At 51.9% G+C, this 16,956-nt stretch overlaps 1 protein-coding gene across 1 annotated transcript; it reads right to left on the bottom strand.

Moving 5' to 3' along the window:
- Positions 1-3,215: 3,215 nt before the first annotated feature.
- On the bottom strand, positions 3,216-16,861 carry HPS4 (HPS4 biogenesis of lysosomal organelles complex 3 subunit 2; the record flags this gene model as incomplete). The annotated part of the gene is made up of 13 exons (XM_082007772.1): positions 3,216-3,387; positions 4,972-5,080; positions 5,978-6,110; positions 9,251-10,181; positions 10,676-10,772; positions 11,416-11,449; positions 12,152-12,227; positions 13,313-13,407; positions 13,537-13,653; positions 14,064-14,171; positions 15,191-15,334; positions 15,840-15,930; positions 16,821-16,861. The coding sequence occupies 13 exons, from the start codon at positions 16,859-16,861 to the stop codon at positions 3,216-3,218; spliced, it is 2,148 nt and encodes a 715-aa protein (XP_081863898.1).
- Between the last annotated feature and the right edge of the window lie 95 nt (positions 16,862-16,956).

Genomic DNA, 16,956 nt, shown 5'->3' with positions numbered 1-16,956 from the left:
ATTATCAATAAACAGTTGTGCTGAAAACAGACTAGGCTCTGCCTGCTGGTGTCAGTATTCCAGGGTCAAGCACAGCACTGAGGGGTCAGGACCTGCTCGCTTGGGCTGCTGCGGGGGGGGAAACGCTCTGGGAAAGCAGCCGCCCAGGGCAGGAGCAGGGGAGGGGCCTGGGCTGAGTTTGCAAGCGGTACGGTGGGCAAGGGTAGCGCTAAAAAATACCCATTCCCATGGCCCTTCAGTCCTGCCCAGCTACGGCCTCCCTGGCAGCCCACGCCGCCGAGGGGCACGGGGAGCAGCTGCTTCGGAGCTCCCTGCACCTACCGCGCCCCTTCGCGCCGGCCCGCGGGTGACGGCAGCGCTGCCCGCGCCCAAGGCGGCAGAGACCCTCGCCAGGCAGCCGCAGCCCCGCCTGCCCCCAGCTCGGCACGCTCTGCGGGCTCCGCAGCAGAGCCGCCAGCCTGCCGGCATCTTCTGGGAAGATGCTTCCCGCTGCCTGCACTGACGCGTCAAAGGCAGCAAGCAGGCAGCTTCGGCGGGAGCAGCTCGTGGGCGGAGGGTGCTGGGCTGCCTCTCAGTTCCTGCCCAACTGCCCAAAAGCCAGTGCCCGACGTCGCCCTGAGCACGGGGCCAGCTTGGCCAGGCAAGAACAGGCCCCCAGCCCTCGTTAACAGCACTCCCACACGCTCAGACAGGACCAGCCACTGCAGCAGCTGCTCCTCATCATGTTATACTTGAAATGGCCACTGTTTAAACATCCTCTCCGCAACGCAACCATTAAGTCAAGGGCCTGGAGTTCTTTGCTGTACTACCCCAAGACAACTTTTAATGGTCAAAGGACAGAAACAGGTCTTGGTGGCCAGATGCAGTTCAAGAAGCAAAAGGAAAAGAAGCCACCCCAGCTGTTCCCCCGCCGACAGACGGCACAGCAGATTGTGCAGGAAGATTCCTGACGACAGCAGGCAAAAGCATCTATTTTATGCTTTGCTGCTGTGCCAAAACTCCCTCCTGTCCTTCTCGGGCTTTTCCTTCAACTTCTCCGTGTTTCCTGATAGAGCACACAACCACTTCCCAAAACACCCAGCTAGGTGACAGCAGGATCTCCCTGGGGGAAGCAGAGCAGCCTGGAGCTGCCTCGCAGCCCTGCCTGCTGTCTCGCTGCTCCTTCTGGCAGTCCGAGGCTTCCTCGCCTCTGAGCGTTGCGGAGGGAACCTGGATCAGGGCTGCCGGGTGTGCAGAAAGGAGGCAGACAGAGCAGCATCTCAGAGGAGCCCAGCGCACTGCAAGAGGGCTGGAGCACACAACCCTCTTTCCTCCTGCCTTCTCCCACCACCTCATCGCTCACCGACATGGTGCCTCTGTGCTGCACTCCAGATCCAAAGCAGCTTACGCGTAACACAGGGAAGCAGCGCCTTACCCTCTGCTCCCCTCCGTGTGGGTAGCACCGAGGCAGGAGGTCTCCCGGACGGCTGTAGCTCAGGCTTTCCAATGAGGTTTCAACACCTACGATGCCATCAGCCAACAGGCAACCGATAGTACTTCAGTGCAGAGCAGTTCCACTCCCAGTCCCCACGAGGAGGACGGGAGCAGTGCCACACAGCTCTCCTGCTGCTGAAACACCTCCTCAGCTGCCAGAGCTGGAAACCAGATGGCAATCCATGCCCAGCCACCCCCCGAGCAGGCAGCTGGCTCTTCCTCTGGAGTCCATGGAATTTCCCAGCCAAGGTCTGCAAAGGAGCCCTGCAACAGCAGAGCTACCTTGGGAGTGGAACAAGAAGCTGTGACAATGGTGACTATCGTGTCCGGCTCCTGGGGGTGCCCTGTTAACACCGACACCAGTCTGCTCACCATTTCACAGTAAAGCCAGTAACACTACCTCTAATAACCTTCTAAGACCCTGAGAAGTAGCTACTTTGCAGGAGTGGTGGAAGCAACAGGCAGTGCCTGTTCGACCCCACCAGTGCAGGCACTTGTGCTCAGCAGGCAGCTAACAAGGGGTAATGGGTCACCCAACCCCAAATCCTCACACCAAGAACCACAAACACGACAACCAAGCCGTAAGTTGGACTCTGGCTGCTGACACGTAGCGCTTGGATGAGCCTTGGAGACTCTTTTTATTTTCACAGCCACAGTGATGTGTGCATGTAACAGCCACAGGCTCTGAAACATACAGCAGAGTCAGACACAGGTATCCATCGCTCAGGTCTAAGCGGCCATCACCACCAATCCTCCCCAGCCAGCCGCTGAGAGGAGACACGCCGTCTGCCTGAGCAGAAAGTGAACCACTGCCGAGGAGCCACAAACCCTCTTTGGTCCCACTAGCTCACGGGGCTCCCACTTGCCTTTTCTGTCAACAGAGAGTAGACAAATTGAGCAGCCAGAGCAAGGAGGTGAAACAAGGTCCTCCAAGAGGAGGGAGGGGAGGAAGCGGAGGGCGGAGGAGCAGGCAGGAGGTGTAGTGCATTCATACCACCACTGTCACCACAGCCCCTGCAAGAGGCTGGTGGGTTACAGCTGCTTTGGTGGGCAGCGGGGAAGGCAGCGCTGTGCTGCACAATCGCCCATCAGGCATGCGGGGAGGGACAAGGATCTCCCAGATTCAGCTACGGTATAAAAACCTCCACCTGTAGGAGGATTATGAGCTTTGCAGCACTTGTTCCATTCCAGTCAGAGAACGTGCAGGCTCTGTTAGTCAAGGTAAAAAGCATTACATCATGGCAGAGGATCATTTCTATAGATTAGGAGGTATAAATAAAGCCCAGATCTGACCAGGGCAAGTGTAGGCACAGAACTCCAGGCAGATGCACCGTCTGACTGACATCTCTGAAAGCCAGTATTGCCCAGTAGCCTGGTGTCTGTGTAGCTTACAGCAAGAAGAGGTTCTGCTTTAGGTTAAGGCACCCCAGGAGTCTCTGCCCAGGGTGGCAGAGCAGCGTGAATAGTCCTAGAGTCAATGTAAACCAAGCACCCAACACAGCTGTTTTCTATCTTCAGTCTTTGGTAAGTGCTCACAGCAACAATACCCTGCGCTAGCACAAAACGTGCTGCGGTAACAGGGTAATGGGCCTGCCCCTTCCTCAGGGCAAGGCAGGCTGGAGGCCCCATAGCCTTAGCACAGAGCCTCCTGCCTCCTACGGAATAAACGGCTTTGAGACTTTACTTATTGGAGTTGAACTAACTTTCAGCATGGGCTGACACGTTGCCTCAGTGCCATCAGTTCAAAGCAGGTTCACTCCATGCTTCAGCAGCTTTTGCTTGGCCTTGCTCGGCAAGCTGAATGCACTGTCGTGAGGGTTGGGAACACCCGAGTTGCGGAGTGGAGCACCCAGCTGCTGGAAGTAGGTTTCCTGGACAGGGTTCCGGCAGGCGTACACAGCCGTGGAGGCATTCCTAGCAGGGCAGGAGAGAAGGCAGCGGTCAGGATTTACAGCTTTGTGCAAGATTCCCTTCAACTCACCGGGCTGGGCACTGCAATGTTTGTAGCACTGGACTCTCAGCTACTGAGGACTTTTAGGTCTCTCTCAGCAGAGCAAAGGAGCCCAGAGCTAAAATGGGCACCAAAACCCTGTAACGCATTACCAGAAAGCCACAGGGAACCAGAGCCTCCTTCTCAAGGATCCTGGCATCCTAAAAAAGAAAGCACCATATGCCTCATCCTCTGGGACCTACTCAGCAGCATCAACACCCATGCGCGTGGCCATCCTCTGAGTATTTCCCTTGCTGGCACACCAGCCCAGTACCTCAAGAGCAGGTAGTTAAATACTCTGCGTGTCTAGCACCCCTTCCTTCTTAGAGGAACCTATCTCTCTGCTGCTGTCCATAAGCAAATCCCAGCACAGCACCCTTGCAGCAGGAACCATTCAAGGTTGTTTAGTCACACATGTGATGAAGTTCAGACAATAGCCAGATATTGTAACCACGAAAGCTGAAATCATTGATTAAAACCCACCATTCAGTATTTACCTGCAAGAGGGCTGGCAGGGAGCAAAGCAAAGGACTCTGCATTCCTCCTTGATGGAGGAAAGCAGCAACTGATATATGTTTGCTGATACCCTTCTGACACAACTCTCCATAAAAGAAAGCAGTTTTAGTCATCTTGTTACTCAGTCTGATTCACACATGGAGTTGCTTTTTTTGGGACAACACAGAATACGCCAGCTTAGCTGGTATAGGATTTAAGGAGCCAGTCAAACTAATGCTAAACAAGGAGTTCTCCAGCACTGAAGTGTATGATTCACATTCCCTTGGCAAGCTGTGTCAGAGAAGTGAAACAGTGTAATTCCCAGAAGCATCTTTATTTCATCATGTTTTGGGCAAACAAGCACAGCCAGGCAAGCAGAATCTCTCCGCACCCACAACATAACCGTCCTCCCCGAGACCAGCTACAGGAATGGGGAGAGTGCTGTAGCACGAGATCAGCTTTAGCCACGGCTGCGTGGAAGGGCTCTGGCTGCGATAAGACCATCTTGCTTGGTGCATTACAATTGAGTTTGCCACGCACATTACAGTGTGTTTCCAACCCAACAAGCCGTGCAAGAAAACAAAATCTAGGCTGCCAATTCTGGGTGCCTTTGGCTCCCAGCCGAGACACAAATTTATTAGGAACAGCTATATTTAAAACTGTGTCTTAGAACCTTATGGTGCCAGGAACTGGCAATATTCTAGCATTGTATCTTAATCCAAACCCATGGCACAACTCAGCCGTGCCTTCAGTTCACTCGCCTTGGTGCCATTCTAGCCTCTCAACAACCCAGATCACGCTACAGGCAGAATATTAAGTAGCCCACATCTAAAGAGCAAACTTCAGGGAATAAGGCCCCCAGGGTCAGTTGTGTCACAAGAGACACTGCTGTGATTACAAGGCGTGCCAAACCTCAGCAAGCCTTAGAAAAGGGGTTCCCCCCTTCGGCCTATTCTGTGTGCCACACAGCACTCCTGTGCCTGGAAGAGGAGGGAGTTACAAGCACACCTTACCGAATTATCATTTCTGAAGCGGTCGGAAGCTGGCTGAAGTCGGAGTGGATCAGCGCAGCAGCTCTCAGGAAGTGCCGATCCAGAGGGCCAGGTGTATGGGGCAGGTTGGCTGCAGAACAGGAGTAAGGGGTGTGGGTTAAAAGGCCACTCTGCAGAGGAGCGTGCCCCCATTTACCGAGCAGGAGAACGCTGTGGACCTCTCCCACAGACCCTGGATATCTGCAGAACAGAGACTGAGTGACATCCTAAGCCCCAGCGTGACCTCAGTGAAATTGGTCAACAGCTCGCCCCGTGCTCAGCCATGCACAAACGAAAAGCCTGGTGTACCTTTCCCCGTGTGTACACACACATCAGAGGGGTGACAAGAAGGCCTGAGACCTGGGGTTTCTCTCTTTCCCTAAAGCACCGCTTCTAAACTGGAGAGAGGTGGGACACTGCCTGTGAGGCTGCCAGGAAAAGGGAAACATGAGAATGAACAGGAGCAATACATGCACAGGGCTTTCTGCATGTCCACGGCTGACCCATCCATCCATGGCGGCAGTCTCCAAACTGCTGGTACTACCTGTTCCCAGTTCCTGCTTCTCATAGCCAGGAACAACTGACAAACACTGTTGCACAGTGGGACAGAAGGCATCGCACCAGGGACAAAGGGAGTCGGGGGATCGGTGGGCGGGTTTGAAAAGGATGCCGAGTCCTGCCCTCAGACCTAGCCCTTAGCAGAACCCTGAGCAACATCCTTCTGAGCGAAGCGCCAGTGGCAGCTGCTCCACCTCCCAGCGGCCTCTGGCTCTCATCCAAAGTGATCAACAAGCCTTCAGCAGATTATAAACTCACAAAAGACAAAGCTTCCTCAATAGGGCCTTATATACAGGCTATTTGGTAAGAGTTAGAGCAAGCAATGTTTCTGAAAAGTTGTCTGAAGCATGAGAAAAGGTTATTGTAAACCCTGTTCTCCTCCTTATTCCCTCCTCGGAGGCAGCTGCTGTTCCAGAAGACGAAGGCTTACCCGTGAGCACGTTCTGAACGCAATCATAGTGAGTGAAGCTGTAGGTTGTCTTGGCTGAGGAAGAGAAGTCTTTGGGCAGAGTTTCCCTCAGATGAACCTCCAGGCCGTTTAGAGAAGCCAGACTGCTGTGGTACTGCAGACAGGGCAAAAAAAGGCAAGTGTTAGAGCAGATGCCCAGCTTTGCTTAGACTTCCAAGGAGGTACCGGAGGGAGCTTGGGTGACTAAGGTCGATGACAAAAGGACTGGGCCCCTCCATGCTCTGCTGCCCAGACTCCCACCCAGGGACAGGCTGGGAAACTTGGGCACAGAGGAAAGCAGGTGAGTCTCACAGCTTACAAGTCAGTGAGACGGGGACTCAGAAAAGGGCACTCCAAACTGAAAATAAGCCATTAAGCCACCTGATGCTATTAATTACAGAAAAATGCAAGACTCCATTAATGTACCATCAAACATTACTCTCCAGGGCTCATTTTTACACCCTGGCCATGACTTTTAGCCACAGCAAGGAATATTCCTTTGCTTACCAGCCCTCATTATACCAGACAAACAGTACAATGCAGAATGCAGCTTTACACGCTTGGGCAGGATTCAATTGCCTGCAGTGTCTCCCGCAGCACCCCCTCAACGCACAGGAAAATCTTCTAATGGGCACCGAGCCTCCATGCTGAGCTTCTGGCCAGCTGCAGACTGCAGGCACTGGGCTACCACCAGAAGGAAAAAAAACCAAACAACAAAAGCCAAGGAAACAGCCTCACCTGTGGGGCAACGACAGGCCTGGCATAGAGCAATGGATTTGCACAACAACGTACTAATATGAAAGCCAAGTTGCTTTCCCGACTGGACTTTCAGCAGCCCAGCTGCCCCGGCCGTGTGGAGGCTCCCAGGCAGCAGGCAGGGCTCAGGCAGGGCTGAGGGGCCCTCCAGCAGCTCTGGGAAGATTAACTCCATAATCCTCCAGCCTGCCCGTGTGCTTTCCTCCACCACAGAGAGGATCAAGCCTGTATTCAGCAGGACAGCAGCGCCTGGCCTACCCTTGACCCCCCTGGTCACGGAAGAGATTTTCTTTTCTGTGCAGTGAAATAAAGGGATAAGACCTAAAGACAGGCAGGAAGCAAGCCTGAAAGCCTCCGAAGCCTCCTGCTCTGCAGGGAAAGCCTGTATTGGAAACCACCCTCCCAGAGGGATGATCGGTACCGCCTGCTCTTCTCAGCTGCACAAGTAGCATATTTTACCCTTCTTTGGTGTCATTCAGGGGCCTCAAAGCATTCGACAAACATTAATTATAACTAAGCTTTGACATCCCTGAGAGCTGAGGGTCATTTTTAATCGACAGATAAACAAAGGAACAGAGAAGCTGAGGCTACGCCCCAAATCCACCATGACACCAGCAGCAGAGCCCAGCTCTACCTCCTCAAACAATACTCTTCCTCCTGGGATGACGAGACATGCAATGCATCTCTCCTAAGAGATAAGACACCTGCACCCAGAGGAAGGGTGTATTCAGAAGAACCCAATCACAGCCAAAATCCAAGCTGTGTGAAAGTACAGTTTGGCTAAGATGACATCCAAAGCAAGAGTATGTGAGATGGAAGCAGCATGTTTGGGAAAAGAGGAACCTGAATGGAACAGGGCTTTGTCAACCCTAGGGCAATACATACAGGAAAACCGGCTGAAATGTGGTGCATCAGTGACAGGCAGTTGATTGAGGCTTAATGAACTGAATGACAAACTGAGCCAGGCTGGGCCACTGCTGGCCTTGCCGAGGCACTTGATGGGAGGAGGACATGCAATGTGTTGCTAGCAGAGCTAAGTCCCCCAGCGAGGCTTTTCATACACTAGCTACATCCTTCAGACGCTCCTTCTCACGGCAAGTCAGACGGGCAGCAGAGCAGAGGCTGGTTCCCAGCCATGGGTGCTGCACGGGCTGTCGGGAACCACACCGCCTCCGAGCACGGCCGAGCAGCACTGCCAGCCGGCCATGCCGGAGCTGTAACCAGAGGAGTCTCAGAGAAGCTGAGGGTACCTGTGCAATGAGGATGACCTTCAGCTCTCGAGAGCGTCAGTTCCTACCCACCTGCGTCTTCTCTCCCCTCAACCGGAGAATACGCGGTGGAGCGGGAGGTGGTGTGCAGCTGCCTGTTCGAAATGTGCAGAAAGGGGACAACGTGCCATGTCTGGCGCAAAAGGCCAAGGCTGCACCTCCTGGCCTCTGCTGATTTTGCAGCAGTCCCTTCCTGGGCACGCCAATCCTCCCGTGCTGTGCGGAGGTGGCATCCCCCTGCTTACGGAGGGGTCACAGCCACAGCCTCCGAGTCCCAGAGCTCAGAAGCACAAAGAGTAACCTTGAGGCTCTGCTAACGCTGGGAGCCAGCGTTAGTCTGAGCATTCCTCCACCTTCCAGTCTGATGGTTAAAGAAATTAGGTTGTTCCCATGGCAACTGGCATATCAAACAGGCCTCTGCAGCTTTGACTCAGCTCCCTGGTAGGTAGGCAGAGGCCAGGCAGCAGCTCCGCAGACTAATGCTTCACCGGGAAACGCCGGGGGCCGGCACGTCCTTCCCCCACAGCCCCGTTAGCTGCACCGCGCCGCTTGGCAGGGAAGCCTGCGCACTGAAGCAAATCCTGCAGCAGAGTAATTTGGGATTGCTCTGGTACAGCACCTATCTGGGGTGCCCCAATGGCACCCTTCGCTCCTGCCCCCGGAGAGCGGCGCCAGGGAGAGCGCGCTGGGGACGCAGACAGCCAGACCTTCATGTGGAACAGAAACTCTTTGGGGACTTACTGCCAGACACATCTCCCTGGTGCTTCCAGAGTGAGAAGCTGTGGCAGGCGAAGTGGAGGTTAAACAGAGAACAAACCCTGCTTTCCAAAAAGCACCGCAAAACTGACAGGCTTTCCCAACAAATCCCAAATCCAGCACAGGCCTTTGGCAGCCTGTGGGGCTGTCTGACGGTCACACCTACACACTCTGCTCCGGTGCTGGCACCGACAGACAACAACAGGCAACAGGAGTCGCCTGTGAGACAACGCTCTCAACCTCTCAGGCTCGCTGCCTGACGTTCGCGAACAGCCTCCCACATAGCTTTGGTTGCGGTGACGAACCCTAAGCCAAACGGCTTTGCCTTGCACAACACAGAGCAGGTGAGGAAGAGATGGGAACAGCGATCCAACGCTCGCTCCTCAGTTGCAACCCCTGTCCCCACCACCACCACCACCACCACCACACAAGCAGCAGTGAGCATAGCTGCAGGTGTAGATGCTTTCCCACTTACCACATCTTCAATGGAGCTCTGGTCCTCACGGAGGTGATCTTCAGCCAGCAAGGAGAGCACAAGCCCCTTAATGCAGTGAACATACAAGCTCATTTGAACTGGTTTGCACTGTTTGCCTGGCTCCACACCAGCCCCGGCTCCCAGACTGTCCGCTGGAGGTGGCCAGCCACTCTGCCCGCTCCTGGGACAGCGCGTGTTCTCTGCTGGGCCTCCGGGCAGACCCTCCTGAACCTCTGCAGCTGGCAGCTGACTCCTGCTTTGGAGCTCTGATTGTACAGCAGTGGCTGGACAATCCAAACCCCACACATTACCATCAGCTGCACCGCTGCTTTCTCCAGAGACACTATTGTGGCTCATAGTCCCTTGCTTGTCTTGTTCACTTGATTTTCTTCTGCTCCAATCTTGGACAGGAGAGCAAATAGCTGGACTGCCACTGGCTGCATGGTAACTTTGGAAACGGCGTTGCTCAACATCAGAGTCCACAAGGGATTTCCCCATGTTCTGACTCTCCTGCTCCTGGGCGTAAGGGTTTGGAAAGGAAAAGCCTTCCAGATACGGACCTGTAGTTTGAGCATATTCAGCAGTATGGAGTGCGGAAGGGCTTGGCAGCTGCTTTGTGCCTCTCTCTAAAGGGAAGAATGCTTTTCTACTGAGCTCTGAGCTTTTGCTGTCTGGTCTGCTCAGTTTTGCAGTTGAAGAATGCTTTGTACTGGCTTCCATTTCAAGGAAGCCATTCAAAGGATCGGTGTTTGCAAGGCTGCCCAATTGCACAGCATCTTCTGGTGCTGCTGTGCTTGAAGCTTGCTCAGGGGACTCTTGCACAGAGATATTATTCAGGTCTTGGTTTTCATGAACTCCTGTTGATTCTGAAACTGCCTGGGAGCAGAGAGCATTCTTCTCTCCTCTAGGGCTTGCTGGGGATACAGATGACCTAGCGTGAGATAACAAGTTGATTAAATTACTGACTAGGATCTGTCTGGAGTTATTACATACCTAATAACACCACCACCTCCTGGTAGTGTTCAATAGCTGATCTATTCTCTGCTACAAAGAGCATCTACCTCGGAAAAGGATGGGCTCAGGTCTAACAGAGGTGAAAAGCACAGGCCTCTTACACTGCATACTCCCAGGAATGTCACTCCTTATTCACAAAGTACAAAGGCTTTAAGCAGCACTGTGAGCTGAGAAACAACAGAAGATCGCAGTTGGTCTTGGGAAACAGTTCTGCTTTAGGCTGCTTCACAACAGAGAAATGGACACCACAAATTCTGTCCAGCCTGAAAGACCTCAGGCAGCTTTAACAGCCAGATGACAGAGTTTGAGTTAGTATCAGAAAATGCAGCAACAAAGGCTAGCGAGGACACAGTGCCGCATGTCAGCTCCCTCGCTGCAAAAGCCTCTCTCTGCAACAGACTGATTTCTTACCTAGTCATCCACTCCACTGGAAAGTCTCGGAGCACAGAGACTTCATCTTCTGTTAGGAATACCGGGATGATACAGACACCCTGTGGCAATGGAGAATCTGCAAGAGCAATGGAGGTTTGAGGATTAAGTTAACATGCCCCACCATAAAGAACAGAAGCCAGAGTCCATCAGCCCAAAGGCTTCTGCAGGAGGAGAAGGCATGCCATCATCCCATATCCTGGGTCACCACAAACTGACTGTGTCTGGCTACTCAGCATTTTCCCATCCTCCTCATACACTTAATGCCTGATAGAGTTAAATTTTCCCTTAGCTTTTTTTTTTTCCTAACCGTCCTGGCAGAATACCTATAAACTGATACTCAAAAATGATGACTGAAGGTTTGGACGGAAAGCATCAACCATCTGTTTTCAGGGCTGTGTCAGTGCCCAAGTAGGCACATGGGTAACTGGAATTAAAGCAGGCATGTTGGGAATCTACAGAACTGACAATTAAACCCAAAAGAGCAAACTCCTTTGCTTAGCCAAAGGAAGGAACTAGTTCTGATTACACAACACCTCCCAGCACATGTTGACTAGTGGCAGCAACACCCTCAGGGATATACTCCTGCATCCAGCAAGAGCTTTGACGTGAATCCCAGAGAAGCAGCTCATGCTCTCACTGCAGAGAATGCAAGCCCAGAGGGTTGCCCATATGCTGCCGCTGCGCACTTGGCAACCCGTCCTCTGCAGCTGGATGCTCACCAGGCTCCCGCTGCTCCTCACCTCCAGGCTCGCTCTGAAAGAAAAGCCAAGAATCAGCTCTGTGGCATGACTCAACACTTGCCATTAGTGCCACCAGGACATCTCTTCCAGCCTCCACAGCCTCCCTGTGACTACAGCAGACCCCAAACCATCCCCTTCAGCAAATGCTGTGACTGGTTTACCATGCTGGGCAGTGATTTCTTCTTTAGGTAGCCCTCAAAAATAAGGGGACTCCCCAAGACCCAAAATATACCTGAAAGCAAGGACAAATACCACAGTTTGCCATTACTGCCTGCTCAGGGCACAAAAATGGTTCACTCTGAACCAAGTAAGAATAAGAGCAGAGGCCTTCTTCATGTCTGGATGTTGATGGCTTTCTTGTAGAAGATCTTGAACCACGTAAATAATTACTTTGGACAGGTTTTAATGGCAACGGAAATCAATCTGTTGGTCACTTTTAGACACTAAATACCTAAACTCAGGTAAAAAGCTAATCAAAACGTCACGTAGGTGAGAACTCACAAATTCGGTAACTTAAGAGACCAAAAAAAAGCAAATTTCTAGTGCAGAAGTCTTGAAACCTTACCATAATCATACCCAATAAAGAACTTTTAGCATCAGCATCGATATTTGTCACTCCTAGTACCGGCACACATAAGATCTGTGTGACAAGAGCTCCCAGACTGCATCCTCACAAGTGGGTATCTGCATGCAGGGAACATGTTTAGCAACATACCTGGAGGCCTGGAGACTCATTGCCTTGGAGGAGAACTTTGGCAGTGAGAGGAGGTGGCAGCTGGGTGCTCACAATCCTAAAAGGACGAAACAAAGTCATCTATGAGCAGAGCATCATTTCCTGAAGCTCAGCCATAGACTCCCATCACTCAGAGCATCAGGACGAGCAGAGCCACAGCAGTGCCACACTAGACTGTCACTTGTACTCTGAGCAAAACTGATGACATTTGGTAAAAAAAAGAATCTCTACCAGGCAGACCAGCGATACGACACACACACACTGGTGATGGGCAAACGCAGGACAAGGCTCCATTCTCAAGTCAGACGGCCACTTCCACTGCAACATGCCACCAGCTTTAAGGCGCCGCAGTGACTCACGCTCAGTGTCCTGCTTGCAAGTATGAGATCATTCCCTTAAAAATGCCTGCCCTGCCTCTGTCAGGCCTGGAAAGATGCACACATTATGGCATATTTCCAGTGCTCGTAAAAGGTGCTACAGGAACAGTCTATGCCAAAGGAGAAAGGTGCTTGAATGTTATTGATAAGAAATTCTCAGAATCCCCCACCTCCTGTCTTTCAAGGCCACCTTTGAGGCTTTCCTTGATGTCGTTCAGTGCCACATCTGCAGCACCTTCAGCTACGATTAATCTCCGGTTGAAAGAAGCCAGCATTTCTCATGGGAAATTCTGGCTCATTCTTCTGCGCGCTTTCTACCAGTATAGACAGTGGTCCTGGACAACGAGTCAGTCAAAAATACATACAGACAGACACACGTGCAGTGTATTGGCAAGACTGCAAAGAGAACGCTAAGGGGAAAGAATATTTACACACCTTTCTTTTTCTTGGTGAATTCCACCTAAAAAGCCTAAGAATTCAGTCTTCACATCCTGCTGAATATCAAAGACAGCAGATTACTACTAAAACCCAAACCTTGAATTTCTCCCTACTTCCGTTCTTCTTACTGATAAACACAAATAACCATTTATCCTCTCTGAAATACACCAGCAGACAGGGATTACCTTGCCTGAAGCATTAATGTTCCTGCCAGTAACAAACAGCAGCCCTGTGTGTAGAGCTCCTGGATGTCCTCTGGGATCACAGCCCTGGGAAGGGGCAGGTTTACCGTGCAGGTTAATCCTCTGGGTAATGCCTGGTTACTTACAAGCCTTTGTAGAGAATGCAGCCTGCCAAGACATGGGGAGACCGCTGGCAAGTTTGCAAGATGAGAGCTGCTTTCAGTAAAAGCAGGGGGTCCACCTAGACAAGGACAACCACAAGAAGTTGAATCCAGTGAATCCTGGAAAATGCTCAAAGCAGCAAATAAACACAAAAGCATCAGCACTAGGGCAGCTCTAGAGGTAGACACTGCAGAGGACAGGCTTTTACCTTGGTTTTGTCCAGATTCCAGAGAGAATTGAAAATCTTGTGGAGGTCACTGGTGTTTTTTTGGATATGTTTAATATATCTGTCCCACTGCCTGCTCAGTTCCTCCTGAGAAAATGCCTGCGGACAACAAAAGTCCACATGGCTGTCACTGCACAGGCCTTAATGCATTCAGGACGGTTAGATACAATCAACATGGGATAGTACCTGTAAGTGGCAAACCTTGTGAGGATAAGGAGGAAGATGATATCTAGAGGAAACTGCTTTAAACTGAACATCTAGGAAAATTCTAGTAGACACCCACACTACCTCAGCGCAATAAGGAGGATGGGCCTGTACACTTTCCCAGGCCCTGACTCTGATACGTGAGCTTAGAATCATAGACTCTATCAGCTCGTTCTGAGCCTTGCAAGCAGGAAGACAAAGGAATATGTCGGCACGTATGTGCTTGGGCAGAGCTCAGCCAATATGGGAAGTGCTTTAGATCTCCTCCTAGGCAGAAACATCACAGCTGCTGATCCTTTAATTACCATGTACGCACGGTGCACAGGCCCGTTGTAGAAGGTGAAGAGGCTGATCAGTTGCTCCAGAAACCGTCTACAGCTGACGTCAGGGAGCTCAACGGCACAGCCCAGAACCTTTAATACAGAAAGCCATGAATGAAGAATGTTTACTGACAAAACCCAGGCACAGCAGGTGAGAACAACTCTTATCACTTCCAAATGAGTATCAAAGGCACACAAGCAGCTCTGTGGCAGGCAAACCTCCCCCGGATTCACAAGTCTGATGAAAAGGAAATTCAAAAATACCCATAGAAGAGCCCTGACACAGACAGGATAGATAAATGGTATCAGAAATCCAGCCTTTTAGACACACTCCCTTCCCACATTAGATGACCTAGCTTGGTGCTCTAGTAGCCACGAACATTTTCCTGAAAACAAGTACCTAAAAATATTGAAATTAACTTGTTATTTACAGCAATGAAGATGCTTCATTTAGTTTTTGAGTTGCCGAGAGAAACAGAAGCGCCAGGCCTTCTCCCTCAGAGAGAGCCCCTTGAGCCTGAACAGCACTGCCAATTAAATTGGTCTGACCAGTCTTAGCCCAGTTTCCAGGGGGTGGTTTGGGGCCTTTCTGTAACAACTCTGCCACACACTATTCTTTATATACCAAATGTCTGGTGACACTGACAAAGCTCTGCAGTAGGGAATATGAGAGTTGGAAGGAAAGAACAGTCAGACTACCAAACAGGGAGACTGAGTCTTTATTATAAACTGCAGCACACGGAGTCCTGTTTCCAGTCACTGCCCGTAACCCACAGATACACGTAACAGTGCGCAGCTCAATGCTGTGCAGACATTGCCAGGCACATCTTAAGAGAACACGTGGGGCGTGGACACACAAATGAAATACGTGAAGCTTTTTACAGAACAGCTGAAGTGACTGCCACAACACACACTTCTAGGCTGCAGTAAACAAAATTTAAGTTACCGTGCAATGAAAAGTTGTGCATTGCAAGTTCCCACCCTGGCATTCCCCAGGTCTATCTGTGTGCAGCCCATACCCCCCCCCCCAAAAAAGCCCTCTTTGTTTGATAGAGTAGTTCAGACTCTCTCAGTTTTAGCTCTGTGACTGCCTCCAGATCTCTCGAACTCACCCACAGATAGTCTCCATCCACTACAACTGCAAACTTGAGCTTCCTTAGACGAATGAGACTTGGAGGAACTCCAGAAATCTCAGTGATGCAGTGCACCACTCCAGCAATCTGTCCACACAGCAGTTCCTGCTGGTCGGGGAGAGTCTGTCGAGGAAGGCAGGGAAGAAAGACTTTTTTTCCCCCCCCCTCTTTTAAAAGGACTTGGGAAAAAAATCACTACTCTATTCAGGTATAACTAAAAATGAATTATAAGTTCAATTCAATTATAAATGAAATACAGTAGCACAAGGGCCTAGAGCTTCTTTAGGGACCCTGTCATCGCTCGTGTGTATTTATTCACTTCACCAGAACACACTTGGACTCTGCTGGAGGACTCTGCTGGCCAGAATCCACAGTGCGGGAGCAGAGTGCAACACCACCATGCCCAGCCCCAGAAGCCTGGGGACTCGCATGCACCGAGCCTGCTGAGGCACCGCCCCACCCCGCCTGGTTCCAGTCACATGCGTTTTCTTACAGTTTTTCCACATACTAAATAAGAATTAATCCAAAGCTCCACCTGGGAGCCCGACTGTTCCTGAACCACAATTATCAGCACTGACCTGCAACACAGGCGCTCCTTCATCGGCACCGAAATAAAAGCAGACATTACCTGAGAAGGATAAAAATAACAAATCCCAGCACTTGTAGGATCTCCTTCTTCCTTAACCTTTGAACCATCATACAGGAAAAAGTAATTCCACCTGAAAAAGCAAAGCATAGGCAGAAATGATTGTGCTTCTCCCTCTCCTATTACTTCAGGTAGAGCAATAAAAAGGTTATTACAAATGAAGAGAGCCAGGGTTCTCACACAAGCACACCGAGTTCAGGCACGAAATCCGCACTAAAAGGGTCCTTGTGCTATTAAATTTGACCAATTTGTCGGGTTTAAGACAGACTCTATAACTCTGCAGCTAAGGCACAAGGAAAGAGATAATGGACTTGTGAGATGTTCTTCTACCCTGAGCACACAGAATAATTACCATTAAGCATCAACCATGTGCAGTTCCCGTGACCTGCTGCTTTTAATTCAACTCCTGACTGTACGGGACAGCAAGAAGGAGGTTTCCTTCTGAAGACAGCCTACATCGTGATGTTATTCAGCTCATCGTTTCAAGGATGCATGTATTTAATACACTTCTTGTCTGCTCCTGCTAGCAAGTAGCCAGTTACAGCTCTGCGCACAAGAGCCGTCCAGCCAAAACGGGCCAAGTTTCTGGAAGAAACGCAAAAGGCAGCTCACAAGGGGAAACCGAAGAGCACAGGTTGCTATCTGGCCAAGAAAAGAAGGGCTACATTCAGCCTTGGACCGTCCCCCCGCGCTCCTGGAACGGTTCGCCGGGGAGGGCCGGCGCCGCGGCGCGGCTGGCTGGCTTCCAGGAGGCCTGGCCGCGGCCCCGGGCAGCGCTGCCCGCCCCGCCGGCCAGCGGCGGCAAACAGGCGCTCACGGGGCAGCAGCGCGGCCGCACGGTCACGCGTCCCGCGCGCCCAGCCCACGCCCGCGCCGCAGCCCCAGCGGGCAGGGGCAGCGCCGCTGCCTCCCCGGTACCGACGGGCCGCGGCAAGGCCCGCGAGGCCCGGGGAAGGGGCTCACCATGGCGCCGAGCCGGCCTCCGGCGCGGCGGGGCGGGCCATCGGCGTCGCGCTGCCGGCGGCCGCGCCGGGACGAGCCGAGAGCGGGCCCGCGCCCGCGTGCTGAGCGGCCCGGCCTCCTACCGCCGCTTCCGGGA

The sequence above is a fragment of the Phaethon aethereus genome (genome assembly GCF_964289735.1).
Source record: "Phaethon aethereus genome assembly, chromosome: 17".
Classification (NCBI taxonomy): domain Eukaryota; kingdom Metazoa; phylum Chordata; class Aves; order Phaethontiformes; family Phaethontidae; genus Phaethon; species Phaethon aethereus.
This window is presented reverse-complemented; position numbering and strand designations above follow the sequence as displayed.